Source organism: Oncorhynchus gorbuscha, linkage group LG18 (genome assembly GCF_021184085.1).
Source record: "Oncorhynchus gorbuscha isolate QuinsamMale2020 ecotype Even-year linkage group LG18, OgorEven_v1.0, whole genome shotgun sequence".
Lineage (NCBI taxonomy): Eukaryota > Metazoa > Chordata > Actinopteri > Salmoniformes > Salmonidae > Oncorhynchus > Oncorhynchus gorbuscha.
The window spans coordinates 27258386-27279402 of NC_060190.1; the positions used below are offsets into that span (position 1 = coordinate 27258386).

The 21017-nt window shown below is 41.7% G+C and overlaps 1 protein-coding gene across 2 annotated transcripts in view; it reads right to left on the reverse strand.

Moving 5' to 3' along the window:
* Positions 1–18287, reverse strand: part of mtmr14 (myotubularin related protein 14) — a 38982-nt gene extending 20695 nt beyond the window's left edge. For both annotated transcript variants that reach the window (XM_046310024.1, XM_046310023.1), the window contains exons 1-9: positions 17414–18287; positions 10848–10996; positions 9491–9599; positions 8588–8663; positions 2071–2134; positions 1796–1918; positions 1259–1332; positions 750–820; positions 481–555 (exon numbers count right to left, since the gene is read on the reverse strand). In XM_046310024.1, the coding sequence (XP_046165980.1) occupies positions 481–555; positions 750–820; positions 1259–1332; positions 1796–1918; positions 2071–2134; positions 8588–8663; positions 9491–9599; positions 10848–10996; positions 17414–17554 (882 nt within the window). In that variant the 5' untranslated portion in view covers positions 17555–18287. The remainder of the gene's footprint in view (positions 1–480; positions 556–749; positions 821–1258; positions 1333–1795; positions 1919–2070; positions 2135–8587; positions 8664–9490; positions 9600–10847; positions 10997–17413) is intronic.
* Positions 18288–21017: the final 2730 nt, after the last annotated feature.

Below are 21017 nucleotides of genomic sequence, written 5' to 3' on the forward strand. Positions count from 1 at the left end.
TCTAAAATCTCCTCAGGGACCTCCAACCTACTCACAATTTTGTTGTAGCCCTGAACTAGCTCACTTGAGTTAACTAATCAAGGGCTTGATAAGTAGTTGAAAAACTGAATCAGGTGTGCTCGCTCTGGAATGGATTAAATACATTAAATGGCTGGGGGTGCCTGAGGAGAGGTTTGAAAACACCCGTCTTAGAGAATGTCAAGACATGAGAAATTAATGGTCGGCAACCATGCCGTTCCACGGCCAACAGAGGTCACTGTGAGACCAGTAATACTGTGGCACAAATCGGAATCACATTTCACTGAAGTATAATTAGACGTACCGGATATGGTGGTCTAGTGGTTTGGGCCACTGCCTCTGACACACAAAGACGTGTTGGCATAAGTTTGAATCCGGCCTAGTGCCCTGTGATACAATCTCCTATCTGTCCTTCAACAAAACTGAGGAAATACTCATAAGAGGGAGAAAAAAAAGACTAACCTGATATTCACTCCAGTTTATACTCAAGTTCTTGGTAAAGCATGCAGGGATTGTCAAAGGAGCATCCACAAAATCCTGTCAACAATAAAAATGGTATGTTTCAAAATCAATCATCTGGATGAACATAATGATACATCACAGTCTGAGATCAGAAGACCATAGAACGACTAGAATGGGTGAGGACACAGTTAAATTGCCATGGTTTTAGTGTCTTATCCCTTCTATTAACTATATTTCTATGCAGGAAATATTAAAATCGACCGGCATACCTGATTCCAGTTGAATACTAGTCCCTCGGCGGTGTAGTCTCGATCTTTGTAGTCCTTAAAGAACTCACACCCTGGAAGCACAGAGAGAGGGGTCCGGTGTCACGATACAACTATATGCATTGAGAACAGCACAGGAACTCTAGCTATCCAGTCCTGGGTTCAAATACAGTTTGAAATCTTTCAAATACTTTTAGTGCTTTAGCCTGCCCGGTGTTCCAGATGGGTGGAGTTTGCATCACCCATAGCGCCGGTCAAACTCAATCAAGCCCAGTTTAAGTGTTTCAAATGATTGCAAATAGCATTTGATCCCAGGTCTGTAGCTATCTCTCTGGGGAAGACGTTTATTAATAAGATGTAGAAACGCATTGTAAGGCCTAGTTACTGTCATCTACCTAACACTAGATTTATTTGTCAAGACTGCTGAAACCTGTTTTCCTAATAAAAAGCAGAATATTTTAACAAAGAACTGAAATGTAAACGTAGCTTGGGGTTGAAAGAATTGTCTTTACCCGGGTAAGGCACAGAGAGCAGGGTGAAGTCCGCATAGCGTTGGGCCTTATCCACCTTCTCAGACGAGGTGACACTGGACAGAGAAGAGACGAGAAGATGGGGGACGATAAAAAAATGTAAATGTAAAAAGTGGAAAAGAGAAAGAAAATATTCAGGTGATGAAAACCGTACGTGTATACATGACATGATGCCTGACTTAACGGTCAGTGACACGTGTACACACAGCTGCACAACCGGCGAACCATAGAAAGTATGTGAACAGACAGACACACGCCATGCACTCACACACATCAACATTACATCACAATCATACAAGCACGCAGGCAGGTAGCTACATAAATAAAGACAACACACACCGCCACACATGCAAAGGTCAACATCCAAACAAGTGTACACTTGCTTATTACATAACATAAAGTCACCATAAGGCCAACATGAGCAAGATCCAATGACCCAGAACATATCCCCCTGTGTGTGTGTATGTGCAGGGGGGGGGGGGAATAAATTCAGAGTCCTGGCTGTGAGCTGAGACTTACTTAAGGCCAAACTTGACCTTCTTGTTCTCCACCATGAGGTCACAGATGTAGCGCACAGAGAGGTAGCGCAGCAGCTTGATGTCCAGACCCCGCACCTTGTCAAAGAGTTGAGAGTCCCCGTTCCTGTAGCAAGGGGGAGACGGGATGGAGAGAAAGAGTTCAAAGAAAAATGTTAAGACGTCATCCAATGACCACAAAAATGTACGGGGCATTTTGAGCATTCAAATCAGACAAGGAAATCAAACAGTCACGGGATCACGTGAGAAGACACCAACCTCACACTGTCGTCCTCTGGAACCTCTGGCTCGGACTCTGCCCCCCACGTGTCATCCGTACCACCTAGAGGGGGAGAGAAAAAGCAAATGAGAGAACGAGAGATGCGTCACTACCATATAATCCTTACATGCTGAACGGACCGGACACGTCGCGTGCACGAGCATTGCAAAATAAATGTAGGAATCCATGTTATTCAATTATTACTCGCACACTGCTCACGAGCTTCAACGAGCATCTGCGTTGCCATGGGCTAACATATAAGTCATTCCTATTTCTGAAGCAGATCGCGCTGCAAGTCCTGCCTCTCCCATCTCCTCATTGGTTTATAGAAGCAGGTACCCACGTGCCATCTCCTCATTGGTTATACCCATGTGGGTGATTGAAATACTATGAAAGTGTAGATGTCAATCACAATAGAAGTTCAAAGATGAAAAGGCCTGGAAGGGGGAGAGATGACTAGACACGATTCGATTGACCGTTTTATTTGTGGATTAATTGTCGGACCTTGTGCATTTCAGGTAAAACAACAACTCAATGTTTATATCCCAGAACAAATTAGCTAGCAACAGCAAGCTAGTGAAATAGGACAAATTAGCTAGTAAGTGCAAGCCAACCAGCTAAATTGCCATACATGTTTAATGCTTTTCGACCTGTCCGCAAATCGGTTCAGAGTTTGTTTTGATATTTTAACCTGCGTGTCATGATTGCGTTTGGTGTAGGGGGACAAAATACATTTATGCCCGATGGCGCACACGCGCACAGCCGGTTTGGGTTCCGTGTAAAAGTGGATTCAACGAGGACACACTTGAGGATACTTCTCTCATAGGAGTTGAATCAGGAGTGTTTGTAAGGTGTTTTAGATCTATTTCAGAATGTATGGGGCCCTATGGCACTGACAAAACCACAATATATGACTATCAACTACTAAACTAAGCCAAATGCTTAGTTTAGTAGTTGACAGTTTAGTAGTTGATGGGGAATCGACGGCAGCGATCGCATGTGGAAATATAGCAGCACTGTTTGATCGTGGAACAGAGTTGATCATTCCAGAGCTCCCAGAGGTGTGAGATCAACTGACAAGCATTACGTTCTTGACGGTTGCTCGGCAGCGCCCGTCCGCTAACCGTTCTCCCGGCTAAACTTTGCGAGGCATGTCACTTCACACATCTCTTCCACCACTTAGCACACACCGACAGCGTGCACGAACAACTAGACGATAATTTGAGGACCACATTTTGATTAGGACAGCGCCGTCGTGTTGCTTTAAGACACGTGGGGACTACTCTTGATCAATTTGTTTTCACCGAAGCTCCATTTGGATATTGGGATTAGGCTACAATTAGGCTGGGGAAATGTTAGTTAAATTGAGGTTAGGGCTGCTAGTGATCATCGTTTCTATTTGGCTCATTTACTAGAACCTTTTGCCAGCAAGTTATACACGTAGTTTAACAAGTGGATCATTTTTGCTATTCACTCGCAGTCGCATAGTAGCCTAGCCCTACTCCGGATCAAAAGCCTGTGCCTTCACTGACTCGGCTCAATCAATGTGATTTTGTTTCACTGACTCGCCGTCCGTACAGGCTATTTGGTTAATTGGTCTCTGGCTGGGCAAATAAGTGGAAGGTGGTATAGCTCATCTATTCATTTGCACAGCTATCACAGATCAGAAACATTTAGCATGCAATAACGTAGCCTAACATTTAAGTGTAGGCCTATAGTTTTGCTCCATCGGGTACAGGCAACTCCAAAAAGGGCGCGGAGGTTGTGGAATATGAGCACAAGACTCAAATGCTTTTAAAATAGGATGGCTGTTATTTTCTGTCGGTATCATGATGAAGATAATCCCAATTTAAAACCATACGCCTGCTCCTAAACAAAGTGGAGCGAAGGTTGGAAAGAGATGAAACGTGGACTTTAAAAAACACAGGCTCGGTTTAAAAATAAAACATTATGACAGTGGTTCCACATGTTAATGTGACAACAGTTGTACGGGAAAAATATTATTTGTATTTTATTCTGTTATATTCTTACTGTAATATACTGTATATATGCGTGTTGACTGATTGGGGCAGGTATGTTTTGTCGGTTAAATTTATATGAAAAAATGAACTATTTAATTAATTTGGATGCAATTAAACAAAAAAAATAAGCTATTCTATTAGTCTTAATGTTTCTTAGGACTGGCCTGAACAAATTAATACAATTATTCAAAGAGACGCCCACCCACATCTGCACACCACTACGACCAGTGGTCACTGGCATGTGCACGGTAGGTATAAAAGGCGAATGCAGGGAAGAATGTGGCAATAACGGGCCTGTTTGTAAGGGGGTCATATAAACATTGCCCAATTTTGTTAACAGGCAATGCTAATAACAGGCGTACGCAATATAATAGGCTAGAAGCCAGCAGTTCAGGGCCAACTGCAGTACAGGCAGCACCCCTGGAGCAGGGTAGGAGAACAATGGAGGACGAGGATGTTACAATTCAAGATTTAGACAGAGCCCCAAATGGCATCCTATTCCTACAATGTACATATTTCAAACTTTTACCCCTTTTTTACTCCTCAATTTTGTGATATCCAAATTGGTAGTTACAGCCTAGTCTCGCTGCTGCAACTCCCGTACGGACTCAGGAGAGGCGAAGGTCGAGAACCACGCGTCCCCCGAAACACGACCCTGCCAAGCCGCACTGCTTCTTGACACACTGCTCGCTTACCCCTAAAGCCAGACACACCAATGTGTCAAAGGAAACACCGTACAACTGGTAACCGAAGCTAGCTTGCAGGCGCCCGGCACGCCACAAGGAGTCACTCGAGCGCAATGGGACAAGGACATCCCAGCCGGACAAACTCTCCCCTAACTCGGATGACGCTGTGCCATTTGTGCGACGCCTCAAGGGCCTCCCGATTACAGCAGGCAGGATAAAATCCAGGTCTCTAGTGCCTTAGACCGCTGCGCCACTCAGGAGGCCCCCTATTTCTTATTGAATTTTAAAACACAATCCACTTGCAATGAAGCCGCTCAACTATCCAAGAACCCCCCCCCCCCCCTCCCACAGTCCACCCAAAAACCTCCCCATCCATCCGACAAAGAGTACTGGTCTAGGATCAAGTTCCCCATGTCCATGTACTCTTATTAAATATAAAGCAAAAGGGAAAAACTGATCCTAGACCTACTTTTTTTCATCCCAAACTACAACATTTTCAGACAAGATAGAACTGCCAAAAGGGGGCGGTGTTGCAATCTACTGCAAAGAAGGACAGAACTCTGCAGGCTTACTATCCAGGTCTGTACCCAAACCATTTGAACTTCTACTTTTAAAAATCCACCTCTCCAAAAACAAGTCTCTCACCGTTGCCGCCTGCTATAGACCACCCTCTGCCCCCAGCTGTGCTCTGGACACCATATGTGAACTGATTGCCCCCCACCTATCTTCAGAGCTCGTGCTGCTAGGAGACCTAAACTGGAACATGCTTGACACTCCAGCCATCCTACAACCAAAGCTTGATGCCCTCAAAATCACAAATTATCAATGAACCTACCAGGTACAACCCCAAATCCGTAAACACGGGCACCCTCATAGATATCATCCTAACCAACTTGCCCTCTAAATACACCTCTAATACAACCAAGATCTCAGCGATCACTGCCTCATTGCCTGCATCCATAATAGGTCAGCGGTCAAATGACCTCCACTCATCACTGTCAAACGCTCCCCGAAATACTTTAGCGATCAGGCCTTTCTAATCGACCTGGCCGGGGAATCCTGGAATGATATTGATCTCATCCCGTCAGTAGAGGATGCCTGGGTATTTTCTTTTAAATGCCTTCCTAACTAACCATCTTAAATAAGCATGCCCCATTCAAGAAATTTAGAACCAGGAACAGATATAGCCCTTGGTTCTCCCCAGACCCGACTGCCCTTAACCAACAAAAACATTCTATGGCGTTCTGCATTAGCATCGAACAACCCCTGTGATATGCAGCTGTTCAGGAACGCTAGAAACCATTATACACATGCAGTTAGAAAAGCCAAGGCTAGCTTTTTCAAGCAGAAATTTGCTTCCTGCAACACTAACTCAAAAGTTCTGGGACACTAAAGCCCATGGAGAATAAGAACACCACCTCCCAGCTGCCCACTGCACTGAAGATAGGAAACACTGTCACCACTGATAAATCCACCATAATTGAGAATTTCAAAAAGTATTTTTCTAGGGCTGGCCATGCTTTCCACCTGGCTACTCCTACCCCGGTCAACAGCACTGCACCCCCAACAGCAACTCGCCCAAGCCTTCTCCATTTCTCCTTCTCCCAAATCCAGTCAGCTGATGTTCTGAAAGAGCTGCAAAATCTGGACCACTACAAAATCTGGACCCTTTCTAAATATTCTGCCGAAATTGTTGCCACCCCTATTACTAGCCTGTTCAACCTCTTTCTTGTCATCTGAGATTCCCAAAGATTGGAAAGCAGCTGCGGTCATCCCCCTCTTCAAAGGGGGGGACACTCTTGACCCAAACTGCTACAGACCTATATCTATCCTACCCTGCGTTTCTAAGGTCTTCGAAAGCCAAGTCAACAAAAAGATTACCGACCATTTCGAATCTCACCATACCTTCTCTGCTATGCAATCTGGTTTCAGAGCTGGTCATAAGGTGAATGCACCATTTGTAAGTCACTCTGGATAAGAGCGTCTGCTAAATGACTTAAATGTAAATGTCATGGGTGCACCTGAGCCACGCTCAAGGTCCTAAACGATATCTTAACAGCCGTATTCATTGATCTGGCCAAGGCTTTCGACTGTCAATCACCACATTCTTTTATTGGCAGACTCGACAGCCTTGGTTTCTCAAATGATTGCCTCGCCTGGTTCGCCAACTACTTCTCTGATAGAGTTCAGTGTGTCAAATCAGAGGGTGTGCTGTCCGGACCTCTGGCAGTCTCTATGGGGGTGCCACAGGGTTCAATTCTTGGACCGACATTCTTCTCTGTATACATCAATGATGTCGCTCTTGCTGCTGGTGAGTCTCTGATCCACCTCAACGCAGATGACACCATTCTGTATACTTCTGGCCCTTCTTTGGACACTTAACAACCCTCCAGGCAAGCTTCAATGCCATACAACTCTGCTTCCGTGGCCTCCAATTGCTCTTAAATGCAAGTAAAACTAAATGCATGCTCTTCAACCGATCGCTGCCTGCACCTGCCCGTCTGTCCAACATCACGGCTCTGACTTCGAATACGTGGACAACTACAAATACCTAGGTGTCTGGTTAGACTGTAAACTCTCCTTCCAGACCCACATCGAACATCTCCAATCCAAAGTTAAATCTAGAATTGGCTTCCTATTTCGCAACAAAGCATCCTTCACCCATGCTGCCAAACAGCATGTTTGGTCCTGTGTAGCTCAGTTGGTAGAGCATGGCGCTTATAACGCCAGGGTAGTGGGTTCAATCCCCGGGACCACCCATACGTAGAATGTATGCACACATGACTGTAAGTCGCTTTGGATAAAAGCGTCTGCTAAATGGCATATATTATTATATTATTATATTAAACATACCCTTGTAAAACTGACCATCCTACCAATCCTAGACTTTGGCGATGTAATTTACAAAATAGCCTCCAATACCCTACTCAAACAAATTGGATGCAGTCTATCACAGTGCAATCCGTTTTGTCACCAAAGCCCCATATACTACCCACCATTGCGACCTGTACGCTCTCGTTGGCTGGCCCTCGCTTCATACTCGTCGCCAAACCCACTGGCTCCATGTCATCTACAAGACCATGCTAGGTAAAGTCCCCCCTTATCTCAGCTCGCTGGTCACCATAGCATCTCCCACCTGTAGCACACTCCAGCAGGTATATCTCTCTAGTCACCCCCAAAACCAATTCTTTCTTTGGCCGCCTCTCCTTCCAGTTCTCTGCTGCCAATGACTGGAACAAACTACAATAATCTCTGAAACTGGAAACACTTCTCCCTCACTAGCTTTAAGCACCAACTGTCAGAGGAGCTCACAGATTACTGCACCTGTACATAGCCCACCTATAATGTAGCCCAAACAACTACCTCTTTCCCTACTGTATTTATTTTATTTATTTATTTTGCTCCTTTGCACCCCATTATTTTTATCTCTACTTTGCACATTCTTCCACTGCAAATCTACCATTCCAGTGTTTTACTTGCTATATTGTATTTACTTTGCCACCATGGCCTTTTTTTGCCTTTACCTCCCTTATCTCACCTAATTTGCTCACATCATATACAGACTTGTTTATACTGTATTATCGACTGTGTTTGTTTTACTCCATGTGCAACTCTGTCGTTGTGTGTCGAACTGCTTTGCTTTATCTTGGCCAGGTCGCAATTGTAAATGAGAACTTGTTCTCAACTTGCCTACCTGGTTAAATAAAGGTGAAATAAAATAAATAAATAAACTCTTTGTGAGACGCTTTGTGAATACAGCCCTGAACTAGATTCCCTTGCTAACAAGATCGACTTTTTGTCAGTCTCACCGGAGAAGATGTAGTTGTAGCCGGTGCGTCCGTATAGCTCCCCCCAGCCTGCCAAAGTGGACGACCGACAAATATGCTGCAATGGAAGAAAACACAGGATAAGTATTAGACACACACACACACGTTAGCATACTCCTCATCTCAATAGTCTAAACCAGTCAATCAAGTCCTTCTTTTTGTTGTTTTTGACACGTTCACTCCTTCGCTCAAAAAGGAAAGTAGTATTTAAAAACAATGCTCAACAGGTTTTCAAAGATTTGCAGAAAAACCAAAGGGAGAGGCCATATTTAAACATTGTGACAGATCACAAACAGAAAAGAGAACATACAGCAGCCCAGGCTAAAACAGTTCCAAACTCGAAAGGCAAAGTTAAGAGAAGCTTTCACCCCCCTCAATTACAAATGACAAACGTGGTCGCAATAACCATAGTAGGCTAATAGCAAAGCAGTAACAAGCCTAGCTGTTAAAATAAGTAAAGACAGCATTTGAACTCAATCTAAATTACTGCCTGAAAGTATGGCATTAAAAAGCTATTAACTACAAAATTACACTTCTATAAATGAAAGATCTCAGAAAGGAATGTGCCAAGCCGGCTAGAGGTGACTTGAGGGCTCTGTTCAAATGCTCTTAAAAATACATCCTTCCTCGAAGCAATCACTGATCTGACATGACAGGATTAGGCTAGTGTTGGCAAGCATTCCACTGCATTGACTTCACTAATTATGTCTGACCAGATCAGTGATTACCCCAAGGAATGGAGGAAAGAAGGGTGCATTTGAAAAAGTATTCAAACAGGGCTGAGGTCTCCGGAACGCAAAGGGACTAACTTCCTGGTGAAATGAAGGCGAGATATAGGAAAAAAATACATAAAGATAAAAATAAATATATATCTCAAAGTTGTACTTTGCCATTGTAGAGGATGACTGGGCAGACGAACCTCCCTCGGCAGCGGGCCATCTTACTGCGGTTCACCAGGTCCTGCAGCTTGGTGATCTGGACCGTGCTCTCAAACCTGGGGACACACCCAGCAATATATGGATCATCATAAATAGATCAGCAACATATCATCTTTGTGGCTCTATTATAAGAAAGCAATATATGGATCATAATCCTCAATATAGCAATGGATACAGTTCTTAGCTGTGGTATATTGAGCATATACCACAAACCCCAGGGGTGCCTTATTGTTACTATGAACTTGTTACCATCATAATTAGAAAAGTAAACAGTGCAGGAAGTGCAGGGGTGGGTGAATGGAGGAAGACGTTTCAACTCAAGATGTAGAATCCTAAATGGCATCTTATTCCCTATTATTTCTTCACATTTTTAAAAACACAATCCACTTGCAGTGAAGCCCCTCAACTAAAAGTAACGCGTTTGCTCTAGACATTACGGTTGGGTGAAAACGTTATGGGGTGTTTTTATGAATTATTGAGTGGCTGATTTCCCTAAATTGTGAATTTGCGTAAGAGGGAAACTACGGAGCAGGGCACAGACATGCATCCAGAATCATAATGCCTGAAGGAAGGGCATTCTCCCCATTAACATCGTCATCTTGCCTGACAAGCACATTTTGGAACGTCAAGACATCTTCACTGTGTGGATCTTATTATTAGTGTTGCGCTGCTCTGCTCATAGGTCAAAAGCACATATTCTATTTCCCAAACACGTACCAAAATAGAACATTCCCGTAATGTTTCCTGTTGATTCACACAATACATATGACCTCGGACATGAAAATGGGCATATCATTTTAAACCCAGTGTCATGAATCATGACTCGTGACGATGTGGACTGAACTATATTAAATCTGTTTAGTTTCTCTGTCCAAAAACAGGTCAGGGCCCATATTCACAAAGCATCTCAAGAGTAGAAGGACTTTGCTTTTAAGATCATGAATTTATTGGGCTATATGGACAGGGGGACCTGATCCTAGGGGCTTAGATCAACACTCTTACTCAGACTCTGTGTGAATATGTACAGTGGACTATGGAAGGCACAAATAAACAACAGTGTAATTAGTTACTAAGTGTCCTCGAGTAACTGTCAAATCCTTGCTTGTTTCCTCCATTGCTTTGAAAGCGCATTGGAAAAGAGGATCATGGTCCCTCCCTTGGACCACCTCCTCCAATGACCTTTGAGAAGAGTTGAGGAAACAAGTACGGAAGCGGCACGGATTGGACACCTAGCAGGCCTAATGTTTTCTGACACAACAAGGTCATCACCGAGGCTAAGGTAACGTAGGTAGTAGGCTAAATACCTGTCTTTATGGAGCTCGGTGCTTTCGTACTCCAGGAAGACTATCTGCTGTGGGTAGTGGCCACACACCTCGCCGTTGGTGTTGTGGATGACGCTGTACTTGTAGTCTCGGCCGAAGAGTTCCAAGCAACGCTTCTCTATCGTCTCGACCTGTAAGGCACAAATATATCAAAGTGGTTATTGTTAGTCTGTTCGTCAAAAATTCCCCCTGGGAAAGGAAAAAAAGGATGTGCATCTTAATCATGTGGACACAAAGAAGGTCAATGTATGTTTTTTCTTCCCCATGGTTTCTGTCAAGAGTGCGGTGACATTAATAAGAAAATGCATACATATTGTATGCAAGTGCCATTTTTAAGATTTCCCACTGCTTGTTTGGTCATTTCAACTAATGACATGAAATCCCACTTAAGAATATGAACCGATAAGATGACTGTTTTATCATTATCCCAGACCCATTACTTCGTTGTGTAGCCTGTGTCTATGTTGTCAAAGGAGACTTTGTAAACCAACAATGTATAGGTCTAGCTTCAAATTAAAAACACAATGGTTTCTCTCATGGAATGCTATCCCGGGAAACAAGCGGTGTAACATGGACATACAATGCCTTCAGAAAAGTATTCACACCCTTTGATTTTTTTCCACTGGGTTATGTTACAGCCTGAATTTAAATGGATTCAATTGAGAGCTGTCAATGGCCTACACACAATACTGTCAAGGTGGAATTATTTTGTAATTATTTTTCTTTTTCATTAAAAATGAAAAGATGCAATGTCTCGAGTCAATTAGTATTCAACCCTTTTGTTATTTCAAGCCAAAATAAGTTCAGGAGTAAAAACAACCACCGAGCCACAGCCTTTGCACCCCACTTTCATCCGTACAGGTGCACCAAAGCTGGGACAGAGAGACTGAAAAAGCTTAATCTCAGGGCCATCAGACTGTTAAATAGCCAACACTAGCGCATTAGAGGCTGCTTCCTAAATACATAGACTTTGAAATCACAGGCCACTTCAATAATGTTTACATATTTTGCATTAATCATCGTACGTATACACTGTATTCTATTCTACTGTATCTTAGTCTATGCCGCTCTGACATTGCTCATCCATAAATGTATATATTCTTAATTCCATTCCTTTACGTAGACGTGTGTATATGATGTAAAATATTACTTGTTAGATATTATTGCCGTGTCGGAGCTAGAAACACAAGCATTTTGCTACACCAGCAATAACATCTGCTAAACACTTGTATGTGACCAATAAAATGTAATGCCAAGAACTAGTGTATTTTTACCTGGAATTTATCCTTAATGTAAAGATATGGGTGGGGCTTAAGAGGGTGTGAACAAGCTCTCCATTAGGTGAACCAAAACATTCAAGAGACAATCTCAAAAGTGGGGATACAAGTTAATCAACTGTCAAAGGAAAATAACTTTTCCCATTGTTCCTCAACTTTTTTAATTTCACCTTTATTTAACCAGATATGCCAGTTGAGAACAAGTTCTCATTCACAACTGCGACCTGGCCAAGATAAAGCAAAGCAGTGCGACAAAAACGACAGAGTAACAAACAAACGCACAGTCAATAACAATAGAAAATCTATGTACAGTGTGTGCAAATGTAGAAGAGTAGGGAGGTAAGGCAATAGAGGTGAAATAATTACAACTGTGTTTACTTGCATTTAAACGCAGTTGGAGGCCACGGAAGGAGTGTATGGTGTCGAAGCTCATTGAGGTTTGTTAGCAGTGTCCAAAGGAAGGCCAGATGTATACAGAATGGTGTCGTCTGCGTAGAGGTGGATCAGACAATGACCAGCAGCAAGAGCGACATCACTGATATACAGTTGAAGTAGGAAGTTTACATACACCTTAGCCAAATACATTTAAACTCAGCTTTTCACAATTCCTGACATTTAATCCTAGCACAAATTCCCTGTCTTAGGTCAGTTAGGATCACCACTTCATTTTATGAATGTGAAATGTCAGAATAATAGTAGAGAGAATGATGTATTACAGCTTTTATTTCCTTCATTATATTCCCAGTGGGTCAGAAGTTACCATAGACCCAATTATTATTTGGTAGCATTGCCTTTAAATTGTTTAACCTGGGTTAAACGTGTCAGGTAGCCTTCCACAAGCTTCCCACAATAAGTTGGGTGAATTTCTGCCCATTCCTCCTGACAGAGCTGGTGTAGCTGTGTCAGGTTTGTAGGCCTCCTTGCTCGCACACACTTTTTCAGTTCTGCCCACAAATTGTCTATGGGATTGAGGTCAGGGCTTTGTGATGGCCACTCCAATACCTTGACTTTGTTGTCCTTAAGCCATTTTACCACAACTTTGAAAGTATGCTTGGGGTCATTGTCAATTTGGAAGACCCAATTTTGAACAAGCTTTAACTTCCTGACTGATGTCTTGAGATGTTGCTTTAATATAGCCACATAATATTCCTCCCTCATGATGCCATCTATTTTGTGAAGTGCACAGTCCCTGCTACAGCAAAGCACCCCCACAACATGATGCTGCCATCCCTGTGCTTCACGGTTGGGATGGTGTTCTTCTGCTTGCAAGCCTCCCCCTATTTCCTCCAAACATAACGATGGTCATTATGGCCAACCGTTCTATTTTTGTTTCATCAGACCAGAGGACATTTCTCCAAAACCTACCTTCTTTGTCCCAATGTGCAGTTGCAAACCATAGTCTGGCTTTTTTTAATGGCGGTTTTGCAGCAGTGGCTTCTTCCTTGCCGAGCGGCCTTTCAGGTTATGTCGATATAGGACTCGTTTTACTGTGGATATAGACACTTTTGTACCCGCTTCCTCCAGCATCTTTACATGGTCCTTTGCTGTTGTCCTGGGATTGATTTGCACTTTTTGCACCCAAGCACGTTCATCTCTAGGAGACAGAATGCGTCTCCTTCCTAAGCCGTGTGACGGCTGCATGGTTCCATGGTGTTTATACTTGCGTACTGTTAGTACAGATGAACGTGGTACCGTCAGGTGTTTGGAAATTGCTCCCAAGAATGAACCAGACTTGGAGGTCTACAACATTTCTGAGGTCTTGAGAAAATCAAAATAAATCATCCATGATGTCAAGCAAAGAGGCACTGAGGTTGAAGGTAGGCCTTGAAATAAATCCACAGACACACCTCCAATTGACTCAAATGATGTCAATTAGCCTATCAGAAGCTTCTAAAGCAATGACAATTTTCGGGAATTTTATCAAGCTGTTTAAAGGCAGTCAACTCAGTGTATGTAAACTTCTGACTTCACTGGAATTGTGATAGATTATTTCACTTATCACTCACTGTCTAAACAATTGTCAGAAAAATTACTTGTGTCTTGCACAAAGTAGATGTCCTAACAGACTTGCCAAAACTAGTTTATTAACAAGAAATTTGTTGAGTGGTTGAAAAACTAGTTTTAATGACTCCAACCTAAGTGTATGTAAACTTCCGACTTCAACTGTATACAGAGAAAAGAGCCGGCCCAAGAATTGAACCATGTGGCACACCCATAGAGACTGCCAGAGGTCCGGACAACAGGCCCTCCGATTTGACACACTGAACTCAATCTGAGAAGTAATCGGTGAACCAGGCGAGGCAGTCATTTGAGAAGCCAAGGCTATTGAGTATGCCGATAAGAATGCTGTGATTGACAGAGTCGAAAGCCTTGGCCAGGTCAATGGAGATGGCTGCACAGTACTGGCTTTTATTGATGGCGGTTATGATATCGTTTAGGACCTTGAGTGTGGCTGAGGTACACCCATGACCAGCTCAGAAACCAGATTGCATAGTGAAGAAGGTAAGGTGGGATTCGAAGGGGTCGGTGATCTGTTTGTTAACTTGTATTTCAAAGATTTTAGAAAGGCAGGGCAGGATGGATATAGGTCAATAACAGTTTGGGTCTAGAGTGTCAGCCCCTTTGAAAAGGACGATGACCACAACAGCTATCCAATCTGTGAGGATCTGAGACGATACGAAAGAGAGGTTGAACAGGCAAGTAATAAGGGTTGCAACAATTGTGGCAGATAATTTTAGAAAGAGGGTCCAGATTGTCAGGCCCAGTTGATTTGTAGGGGGTCCAGATTTTGCAGCTCTTTCAGAACATGAGCTGAAGTTTATGATATACGATTTTGTAGCGCTGAGTCTACCATGATCCAACGTAAAAAAATAAATTTAAAAACACCATTTCATAAGCCCGAATCAAGGCGGTGGGTCACAAATTCGCCCATTTGGGGATCTGAGTGCATTTCTGATTGGCTTGACGGACCACCACTGATGAGCTGTGGAGTTTCTCAAAGTAATGTTTTCTTCACCTCAAACAGCAAGCAAACAAAGTCTGGTTTTACATCCATTGATAATGAAAATAGTTCCTCAGTGCATTTGAAATATATTTTTCAGCGCTCTCACTTTCGATAACCACTCAGCGTGAAAGGGAAAAATGTCATGCTATGATCCATAAGAAATGTCATAAAAATATGCCTACCTGATTACTTCTTATGCTTTACATAAAAAGCCTACAGCGGTGTCTGTCCAGAGCTCACTGGCATGGGAAACTGAGGACCCAGAATATTTTATACAATGTTGCAAGTATCCTAGTATGCACTTTGGGTCAGACAAATTGTTGATCTAATGTTTCAATTTCATTGCAGACAGACCATGCGTAACCAATGGGATATGAACTTCTCTAACTGCAGGCTACAATGTTTTTATTTGCAGGCTTTATGATATTTTTACAGTCGGCAATGGCAATTTTCATTTAGAAAATTAACCAACCACATGACAATCATATTAAGATACGAAGACGTTATTATAAATTAAATTAAACCACTCCTATTTCAAACAGTGCACTTCAAGCATCAGACAAGCTCAATGCATAGATATGGAAAAATACACATTTAAAATTTCAACCAATCGATTGGTCGAAAGAACAAACAACTTTCAGTCAACCAATATTTGTTTTTGGTCGGGGACAACACTAATGGAATCACTTTGTGTGCACTGTTTGATGGGGAGTTTAACATGATTTTTGAAGGACTACCTCATCTCTGTACCCCACACATACAATTATATGTAAGGTCCCTCAGTCAAGCAGTGAATTTCAAACACAGGTTCAACCACAAAGACCAGGGAGGTTTTCCAATGCCTTGCAAAGAAGGGCACCTATTACTAGATGGGTCAAATGTTTTTGAAAAGCAGACAGTGGATATCCCTTTGAGCATGGTGAAGTTATTATTAATTCCACTTTGGATGGTGTATCAATTCAGTCACTACGCAGATACAGGCGTCCTTCCTAACTCAATTGATGGAGAGGAAGGAAACCGCTCTGGAATTTCACCATGAGGCCAATGATGACAAAAAACAAATAAGAGTTTAATGGCTGTGATGGGAGAAAACTGAAGACGGATCAACACTGTAGTTACACCACAATACTAATCTAATTGACTGAGTGAAAAGGAAGGCTGAACAGAATAAAAAAATATTGCAAAACATAGATCCTGTTTGCAACAAGGCACTAAAGTCATACTGTAAGAAATGTGGCAAAGCAATTCACTATCCTGAATACTAAATGTTATGCTGAATTGGATTTGCTCCAAACGTATTACTGATTATCACTCCATATTTTCAAGCATAGTGGTGGCTGCATCATGTTAAGGGTATGCTTGAAAATCAGTAAGAACTGGGGAGGTTTTTTTAGAATAAGAAAATAAAATGGAGCTAAGCACAGGAAAAATGCTATAGGAAAACCTGGTCTGCTTTCCACCGGGACACTGGGAATTTAGCTTCCTGCAGGATAATTACCTAAAACACATAGCCAAATATACATGGAAGTTGCTTACCAAAAAACAGGGAATAGCTACAGTTTTGACTTAAATCTGCCTGAAAACCGATGGCAAGACTTGAAATGATTGCCTAATAATGCTCAACAACCAATTTGACAGAGCTGGAAGAATTTGGGGTAAATGTTGCACAATCCAGGTGTGGAAAGGCCTTCGAGACTAACTCAGAAAGACTCACTGCTGCCAAAGCTGATTCGAACATGTATTTACTCAGTGATAGGGTGGTATATGTAAATGAGATATTTCTGTATTTAATTTTAATACATTTGTAAAGATTTCTAAAAACATGTTTCCACTTTGTCATTATGGGATATCGTGTGTAGATGGGTGAGAAAAAAATATTTAAATAAATTGTGAATTAAGGCTGTAACAAAATATAGAGTAAGTCAAGGGGTATGAATACTTTAAGGCACTTCATGGCTGTGTGGGTACACCGAACCTAACCCTATCAAGGTGTGCATTAATTTAATATTTTGTATTGTTAAAATTATTTCACGCAGAAATGAAATATATCTTAATTTAGACCGAGAGTCAGGGATCTTAACAAAAAAAAACACTACAGAAGACGCCTTCGTCGAGTGACTTGTGTAATGCAATATGAACGGAGAGTCGTGATCGAGAGTTAATGGTATACCATCTCTGGGAAAATACATAGCTAAAGCTGGGCTATTATATGACATGCAGAAATTATGATAATACAAAAATATGAATGTTGAGGACCGCTAACTTACCCGTCGGGAGGCTTCTTTCGCTCTGTACTGGGTCTTCGAAAACAAATCTATCAAATCCGCTATTTCCTCGCTCTTTCTGCCGGATAACGTTTGTCCGGAGGCCGTTAGGCTCCCAGACACAGACGGGGATGCAGCCATCATCGTTCCGCGACCCACCTTGGGCTCTATCCGAACTCGTCCGCCCTCAAACACCGCAGCACATTGGGAACGGGAAGAGCCACCAGGCCATCCCTTCCCAGACAGTTTATTTCTGACTGCCCGCTTGAAGGGGCCGGAGCCGGGTATTTTTCCTGAATGCAGGGCACCGCCGGTTTGGAACCCTCTACAAACAAGGGCGTCTAACTAAATCTTCCAGGCAAGAAGGCTGTATGTAACGTGGCTAACTTAGCCGGAGGTGGATGATTTGGTTGACTAACGTTAGCTAACTTTATCTAGTTAACTTAGCTCATTTTAGACCGTATCCACGCTCCAAGTTAAAACCACCACATTACCAAAAGTTAGCCTTTAAAATTGAATGCAGACGATCACCCAGCTGACTTGTTTGTAGTCCTTGCCCTCATCACGCGTATGTTTGGTGTTGACAGAGTAATACTAACGTTACGAGCTTCAATCATGTAGTCCGGGGGCCTGACTCAGGAAATCTCAAGGACTCCTGGCCTAGTCACGCGTTTCCTCAATGTCACGTCTTAATTTCCGCAACTGCAAAGATGACAGAAAAATATGAACGTTTCCAAAACGATTAATTTCGTAGCTGCAGGGATTCAAATGCGTATTTGTTGTTCTCGATCAAAATCACACGAATGTTGAAATGAACTGTCTCAAGGAACAAGTGGTAAACAGGAAATTGAAACCAGCACGTGACCACCATCGCCCCCTGACAATGACGTAAGGCACTCAATTCTTAAACGCTCATTAATTAACAGCCAATTGTCAATTAAAGTGGGACTTTCTTACATAAACCACAGATCTGCAATAAAGTGTGATATTTTAAGTTCATTAAGTCAGGATTCCTATTTGACTCAGCCACGTCTCCGTTTTAGGGGGTAATCAGCATTAATATTGCAGATAGATTGTTGCATCCATCAACGTAATTGTCTGCATCATTTCCAATCCCCCATATATTTTGGGGGGTAAATATATCTTTCTAAAAACAAACATATACACATACCCATATACATATATGCATAAACATTCATACATATACACATATATATACTTACATATACATACATACATACATACATACATACATACATACATACATACATACATACATACATACATACATACATACATACATACATACATACATACATACATACATACATACATACATACATACATACATACATATACACATTTTTTTTGAATATACCTTTATTATTCCCTGCAAACCCTACCATCCCTCGCCCAATTGGAGTAAACTAATAAACAATATCACTTATGCTTCTACCTTCAAATTATACATACTATACACATTTTACAGACACAATCTATTTTACAATAGTTATATTTTGTTTGGTTTTAGTCCTGGCCTTCCTCTATTTTTGATGTCCATCCAGTTTGATTTCTATTTGTAACTGTGCTATTTCACAAAATTTCTGAACCTATATACATTTTACAGACCCAGTACGTTTTACATTTGTTATCTTGTTGTTATTAATCCCACCCTTCAGCTCCATTCAACCCCTTCCCATCTATCTCTTAACACCATCCATTTTGGATTTCCATTTGCCATACATTTTTCAACTGTGCTGTGATGCTTCACAAAATATTGAACCTTTCTATTCTCATTGCTTCTACAGATTGTAAATTAAAGATACACATTTTTGCTAAAATAATTATTATACTATTGATCGATTGACTATAACTTTTCAAATCACCCAGCATTGCTATCTGCAGCATTAGTTCTAGGTAAATGTTGCAATTCTTCAGCCATTCCTGGACCTGTGACCAAAAATGAGCTACATATGGACAGTACCAAAATAAATGATCTAATGACTCCGCCTCCTTGCAGCAAAATCTGCAGAGCTGAGAAGATTGTATCTTCCATATATATATAACATTCTATTGGTTGCAAGCATTTTGTATAATAATTTAAATTGAAAAATGTGAAGTTTTGAATCCAGTGTCGTTTTGCGTGTCAATTCATAAACCATATACCATGGAATCGGTACATTGAAAATCTCTTCCCAACTATTTAGCAATTTATATGGCACAGCTGTCATTTATTTGGTCCTTAAATGAAACTGGTATATATTTTTATTTATCACAATTTTCTTTAACCATTTTTGGTCTTTAATGCAGGACCGACAGACAAGTTCCTTACAATTTCCTCCTTCCACTTGCCACTTCCATTTTTGTGGTAATGCTGCAATTAGTTGGTTGTAACTTTGGGTAGAGCAGACATTTCCATATGTCTGTGTTAGCTGCATGTGTGACATAACTCCACCAGTCCTATTTATGATATTATTTACAAAGATTTTTACCTTTTTTAAATTTGATCAAAAAATATATTTTTTTAATCAATTAGTGTATTTGAGTTTAACAACCATATTTGTTGTATTATTTGTTCTGTCTTTTCAGGTGGATTAAACTGAAATTGCAACCAACTTTCTATGGCTTTGTTTGAAAAATATTGACATTTTGGAGATTATTTATTTTTCAAATAACCGAAAGTGAGCAGCTGTAATCTATATAAAGGGAAAAAAGGCCATTCTTGAGCATGGGGTGAGACATTCTTACTAATTTACTAGAAAACCATTTTAAAATTACACTACCGTTCAAAAGTTTGGGGTCAGTTGGACATTTCCTACTTTTAAAAAAATAATTAAAAATTACCCCTTTTTCATGGTATCCAATTGTTTTAGTAGCTACTATCTTGTCTCATCGCTACAACTCCCGTACGGTCTCAGGAGAGAAGAAGGTTGAAAGTCATGCGTCCTCCGGTACACAACCCAACCAAGCCGCACTGCTTCTTAACACAGCACCATCCAACACGGAAGTCAACCACACCAATGTGTCGGAGGAAACACCGTGCAACCTTGGTTAGCACGCACTGCGCCGGGCCCGCCACAGGAGTCACTGGTGCGCGATGAGACAAGGATTTCCCTACCGGCCAAACCCTCCCTAACCCGGACGATGCTAGTCCGTGGGGACCTCCCGGTCAGGCCGGTTACGACAGAGCCTGGGTGCAAACCCAGAGTCTCTGGTGGCACAGCTGGCGCTGCAGTACAGCGCCCTTAGCCACTGCGCCACCCGGGATGCCCGGTGGACATTTCCTACTTTTTAAAAGAAAAACACATTTTTTGTCCATTAAAATAACACCAAATTGATCAGCGATACAGTGTAGACATTGTTAATGTTGTAAATGACTATTGTCGCTGGAAACGGCAGATTTTTAATGGAATATCTACATAGGCGTTCAGAGGCCCATTATCAGCATCCATCACTCCTGTCTTCCAATTTTAAAATGATAATTGATCATTAGAAAACCATTATGCAATTATGTGAGCACAGCTGAAAACTGTTGTTCTGATTAAAGAAGCCATAAAACTGACATTCTTTAGACTAGTTGAGTATCTGGAGTATCAGCATTTGTGGG